Here is a 6000-nt window from a genome sequence, read left to right on the forward strand (position 1 = left end):
GAAACAGGGAGATGGTAAATTTTCATGAATAGACCCTTCTTCTCAGTAGCCTATTGATTTACTGTTGTCATTGCAAAACGCAATTTTCATGTTAGCAGTGATCCATACTTGCACTGATAGGCTACTCTGCACTGTTTACTGAAAGCATTCTGTTGGTCAGCGCAATGCAGAAGGATGAATGGCTCTGTGCTGCACACGCCCACTCCGTGATCAAGGTTTCATTCATTTTGGGACTGATTAAATTATAAATTAGAATTTCCTGGGATTCCTAACGAAACAATTATAATCTATTACCTTTGTCAAACACGTTGTAAAGTAGGCTAGGACTCACCTTAAAATGAAACTGATTAAAAATATATAGAGAATAATTAAGGACCTATAGGGTCTAATGAATACAATGAAATATTATTTAACACATTTCATCAGTTGACATTTAGATTAGGATCTTTGGTTGTGTAACTGTTAACACCATAAACGTTTCTTGTGAACTCCATTGCCAGACTAGAGTTCATAACACATCCCATCTGTGATGATCACAACAATACAGGACCCTCACAACACATTCATCATGTTTCTGTTTGATGTGTAAATTATGTGTAAAATCTGCAAACTCTAAAGGCTGCATACACTGGGGTGAAGTTTGCATTTGTGGAGATATAGGCCTGATGTGTGAGTTGATAATGGCCCTGCTTATTTTGCTCTGGTTCTTCACAGGGAGGCCTGAGTGCGGCCGTGGCTGAGGAGCAGGTGCCTCCCCAGGGGCTGCTGAGAGAACAAGCCCTGCTTATACACCAGTCTGCCCCGAACTATGGTGCAGTACACCTCTCCTTTCAGAGTTCTGCCAAGGTATGGAGTCAGCTGGAGACAGAGAGAGATTGAGAGGAAAAAATAATCATGATAATGAATTATAATTATTATTATTACAGCATTATGTAGTTTGAACTACATAGCCTACTCTCAGAATTGGATGGTAAATTAAAACAGGTGCAACTATGTAATATCATAATATCAATAATTTATTGATGATGGTCAGCTCACAGAGCAACATGGAAATTACTGACCTTATTTTTGTGATGGATGTTTCCCTCTGTCACCTGTAAAATCCAAAATCCATATGTGAACATTAGTAGTGCTCTGCAGGAATTAACCAAAGTATTAATTCAAATTATATTTGAAAACTAGCTTTGAGACGACCAAACCATTCTGCACAAACCCATCCACCCTCACATGCACATTGCACACACACACACACACACACACACACAGGTGTTCTTGCACAGTCGCAATCACATTCTCTTATTGTGGAGTGGCTGACCTCAAACTCTTTCTCAGGGTCCCAGATGACTAGGTCTGCGTCATGACCAGGACGCAAGCTCCCCTTCTGGTTGTCTAGGCGACAGAGCTGGGCTGTTCTCTGGCAGAGGAGTCTCACTGTGTCAGCGAGTGAAAATCCCCTCTTGCATGCAGATGTCCAGAACAGTGGCAGTCCTACAAACAGACAAATATCTTTTGAAAGACATATGCATCACTGGATACAATGTGGCAGTTTAATAAAAAACAAATGTCACCGATGCAAACAGTCAACAAGCAATATGTCCAGAATCAGCCTACAGAGTCATCCTTGTGGGGACAGTGAATATGTGCTTCCTACATTGAATGTGACAGCTGAAAAACAACATTGCTGAGTCATTCTAGAGGGCATAAGCTGAAAAGCATTATTCTATAACCAGCTAAAGGAGTCTGTAGGAGGCCCGTTGTCTCTTTTCTCATTTTCATCCTCATGCTCTATTTTTGTGTATCAGAAATATCAGGGGCATGTGGATTAAGCACATATGAATCTAAGTAACCTATGTTGTCTGCTTGTGTCTGGTCTTGGCACAGGGACTTTGACCAAATCCCATAGCTCAGGCTCTCTCAGCAGTAAATTATTACACCATGGTAAACAGGAGCTGCCATGTTGTTTAGTCCCCTGAGGACTTTGTCCTCAAGTAAAAAGGACACGGAGGTAAGAAAAGAAGATATAGAAAGTATTAATATATGTTTATATTATATCTATATATGTGTTTGTTAGACATAGACTGTGTTTGTATCTGGGATTGTATGTCTATGTGGCTGCATTTGTTGGTACAAGTTTACTTGTGTGGGGTAGGTGGGTAGAAAAGAAAGTTGACTACAGATTAACCAGGTGTGTTACAGCAATCACAGCCTACCAAACTGCAGGGATGAGATCCCACCCCAGGCCTGAGTGAAGTCTCCACTGTCCAATTGTTTCAGGTCAGGTGTGCAGGGGGAGTGGTCAGACACAACCATGTCAATGTCTCCAGCTGTGAGTGCTGCCCACAGCTGTTCCTGTAAGTTAGCAAAACCGCCGTCATCTCTAGTTTGACACAATAGTAATTAAGCCCTATCAGATAATGTTGTATTAGGCTTTATCTCATCAGTGTGCTTCATGCTCAGTTATGCTTCAGTGTAGGCCCTCCTCCCCTTTCCAGAACCCTGTGCTGCTGTAAGAAGACTATTGCCTTGTTCTTTTCATTTGGTAGAGGGATGACATTTATCCTCTCACACAGTATAACGTACCAAGGGCAAATATAATAGAAATGACACAAAATGGCACAGCAAGTTTGAGTGGGAGAATGAGATGAATCAAGCCTATTTCCGGACAAATAATAAAGCCTATTCCTCACACTCTCCTCTCAATTTCCCCTTCCTCTTGTTCACCAGCAGAGAGGGTTAGCGTGGGTAGGGTCCTTACCTGGTTGGCCATGTCCCTGATGGGGGGGCAGCATTTAAACTGCGTGGCCCCGGCGGGGATGTGCTCGGCTGACAGGCTGAGGTAGTGGTGGGTCGTCTCCACCGTCAGGGGAGCCCCAGCCTGCCGAGCTGCCCGGATTAGCTCCAGGGGCTGGGCAGACGAGAGGTGCACTATGTGGCATCGCACCCTAGGATGAGGGGTAGCATGAGTAGGTATCTCAGGTCTTCACAACCTGGTGGTACACTCTTAGAAATACCTCAAATAATACTTCTGTAAATACCTTAGTTTGTACTAAAGAGAGTGTGGTCTTTTTATGACTCCTTTGCTGCTGAATGTGAGTTTCATTCTGCTGGCAAACAATCTCTGAATGCATCTCTAATGTGTGGAAAAGTGCGTTGCTAAAACCATGTACACTCTGTACTGCTGAACACAAAACATGAGGAATTGGGGGGTTGGGGGGGGGGGTAAGAGCATAATACTATTTAACAGGATTACATTTAAACCATCCTATATACTTACATTTTACGTTAAAGATAGTTGGATTCTTTAGATTATTACAAAGATAATGATCATACTGAGGATTTGGATTGTGAACAAAACTGATCACTGATCAGGTCTTCACAACCTGGTGGTACACTCTTAGAAATACCTCAGTTTGTACTAAAGAGAGAAGCATGTCAGCAGACCAAAGAACCCATAAAATGCATAAAATGTTTTTCTCAGAAGTGCGGCCCTCTTGCTAATTACTATTGATTATGCTACCCTATTGATTTCCCCTCCTTCATCTCTTGACCTTTTAGTGTCTGACCTTATTTGTAACTTTGAAACAGATCCATATTTCTATGCAATGTTTTAGCAATTTCAGCGACTGTGTCTGTCTGATAATAGCAGGAAAGAAGTTGAGGGACCTTTTAGGAAACACTTTTAGTAGGTGTTAATCCTTTGTTGTAGACAAGTTGAGAAGACCGTGAACCTGAACCGAATGAAAGTAAATATAACCGAGATGAGCGCAGTCAAACTCACTGGTACTGCAAGCATAGCTGGGTGACTGTGCGTATAGCCTCCATCTCCATGATGTCAGGTCTGGAGTTGAGGAAGGTGGAGTATTCACATGGGTCTATGTGTAAAAGCAACAACGTTTGTAGACAGCACATTGTTTTCTCAGAGCAAAATCCAGGTATTTTGAATGAACAGGTGTTTTGTTACAACAACAGATCATTAACGTCAGTATACCTGACGTGAATTTCCGTCTTTTATAGGAATATGATATCCCTCATAGAAGGATGATTAACAATTTACAACATCAAGGAAATTAAACTGATATTGCCTTACAAACAAATTTTGATTTACAGTGCCAGTAATGTTTTACAACAAATATTGATTCAATTTACTACCAGAGGAACTGGTTCACAGATGGGCCCAGGAATAGGTCTCACCTCCACTCTCTCCTAGAGGCTGCTGGATCTCCCTCTCAGCATGAAACTTAGGGGGAAGAACAGAGACGAAACCTTTTCTTTTCACAAAAACCATACCGTATAAAGTGCAGTGCAGTGCAGCAGTATGTTTAGAACGCAGGGTTCAGTACAATTCAGGTTCTAATTACTCTATATGGTACTTCATATCAATGCACTCTATGGTATTGTTCTAAAGGATCTTTGTTGCAACCCACATTTAACACAAGACTCCAATATACAGCTGCTACTACAGACTTGATGAGCTATCAGATTTATTGTAACAGTTATGTAAGCACTGTTGCAGGGTAGATTAAGATAGGGGAGAGACTGGGTTAAAAAGGCACACTTCCAGAAAAGCATTTCCATGTCTGTGTTGATGTTTAGCGGTGTCGTTACCAGCAGGACGCTGTCTGTGCCCTGGAGCTGCTGCAGGGCAGTGTGCAGGTCACTGTCGCTGACGTGAGGGAACTCATCCACACCACTGTGGATCAGGAAGCACTTGAACCCCGCCACCCCAGCCTGAATCATGGGCCGCAGTTCCAGCTGAAACACAGAAACATACAGGTCAAACTTATACACAATTGTATGGCCTGCAATGGTTTCATAAAAGCATGCTTGATACTGAAAAACACACACACAATTTACAGACCACAAACCCCCCCCACACACAAAAAAACCCTGCATAGAACCAATCATCTTGACTCTGTTATCATTTCCAGTAATCTGAAGTAATCAGATAAAGTTGCCCTCAGTACTTGGTTGCCAGGAATGACCCCTCCCCAGAAGGCAGTGTCCACGAAACACTGGCCTGTTGCTGCCTGCATCTTCTCACGAAAGTTGCCAAGAGTCGTGGTTGGCGGGATGCTGTTGCTATGGGAACAGAACACAGAGTGTGGTGTGTGGTCTTTTTATGACTCCTTTGCTGCTGAATGCGAGTTTCATTCTGCTGGCAAACAATCTCTGAATGCATCTCTAATGTGTGGAAAAGTGCGTTGCTAAAACCATGTACACTCTGTACTGCTGAACACAAAACATGAGGAATTGGGGGGGATCATACTGAGGATTTAGATTGTGAATAAAACTGATCACTTGGACTATGGACACTGATAGTCATCATATGTCTTTGTTGACACTGATTGTTTACACAGTTTCCCCACACAGGTCTCTCTTCCCTAAACTTTAGCCTGGCATTCCCCCTTTTAAAGTTTGTACTCACAGAGGCATATCCACAATGGTGGTCACTCCCCCAGCTGCAGCAGCACGTGTGGCTGTCCAGTAGCCCTCCCAGGTAGTACGACCTGGTTCGTTAACGTGCACATGGCAGTCCACAATCCCTGGCATCACCAGTCTGTCTCCTACATCCAATACCTGCCCACAACACCCAGGTCAAGAAATATGTTTGTTAAATAAGAGTGTCACACTATACATTTACATCGGTAACATTAAGTGGAAACCTTATAGACTTATTCTATCAAATATGTTTAATGTGTAACTCTAGAGACAAGACCATCTATCGTTTCTATACCATATTTGTATACAGTAGCACTGCTACCACCAATACAGGACAGTCACAATGAAATGCCTCCTCCACCCACTAGGGGGCATAAGTGGTGCACATTCTCTTGGAGCTTCAACACACCATACCTCAGCAGAAGCACTCGGGCCCACTTCTATACCAGGGAGGATGTTCTGAATCTTCCCGTCTTTGATGTGGATGACGGCGGGCCTAATCTCATCTCCGCACAGGACTCTCCGGCTCCTCACGGCACACACGGTTGCTCCAGGCTCCAT

General features: G+C 43.0%; 1 protein-coding gene across 1 annotated transcript; it reads right to left on the reverse strand.

Moving 5' to 3' along the window:
* Nucleotides 1–694: 694 nt before the first annotated feature.
* Nucleotides 695–6000, reverse strand: LOC143116454 (allantoinase, mitochondrial). The gene is made up of 11 exons (XM_076277656.1): nt 5854–6000; nt 5426–5577; nt 4965–5079; nt 4606–4752; nt 4192–4237; nt 3779–3872; nt 2756–2942; nt 2211–2349; nt 1316–1488; nt 1062–1094; nt 695–858 (listed from the first exon to the last, which is right to left on the reverse strand). The coding sequence occupies exons 1-11, from the start codon at nt 5998–6000 to the stop codon at nt 709–711; spliced, it is 1383 nt and encodes a 460-aa protein (XP_076133771.1). The 3' UTR covers nt 695–708.

This window comes from Alosa pseudoharengus, unplaced genomic scaffold (genome assembly GCF_046254945.1).
Source record: "Alosa pseudoharengus isolate Yale_2024_CS ecotype anadromous, Long Island Sound unplaced genomic scaffold, YU_APseudo_1.1 YU_APseudo_1.1_scf_11, whole genome shotgun sequence".
NCBI classification, from domain to species: Eukaryota; Metazoa; Chordata; class Actinopteri; order Clupeiformes; family Clupeidae; genus Alosa; species Alosa pseudoharengus.

Excerpts from the sequence above, each read along its gene's own strand:
- LOC143116454 (XM_076277656.1), bottom strand. The coding sequence starts at position 6,000 with ATGGAGCCTGGAGCAACCGTGTGTGCCGTGAGGAGCCGGAGAGTCCTG. Across the intron at positions 5,080-5,425 it reads ACCATTGTGGATATGCCTCT|CAACAGCATCCCGCCAACCA; the intron begins GTGAGTACAAAC and ends CTGTTCCCATAG. Across the intron at positions 3,873-4,191 it reads GCCTCTAGGAGAGAGTGGAG|ACCCATGTGAATACTCCACC; the intron begins GTGAGACCTATT and ends TTTTACACATAG.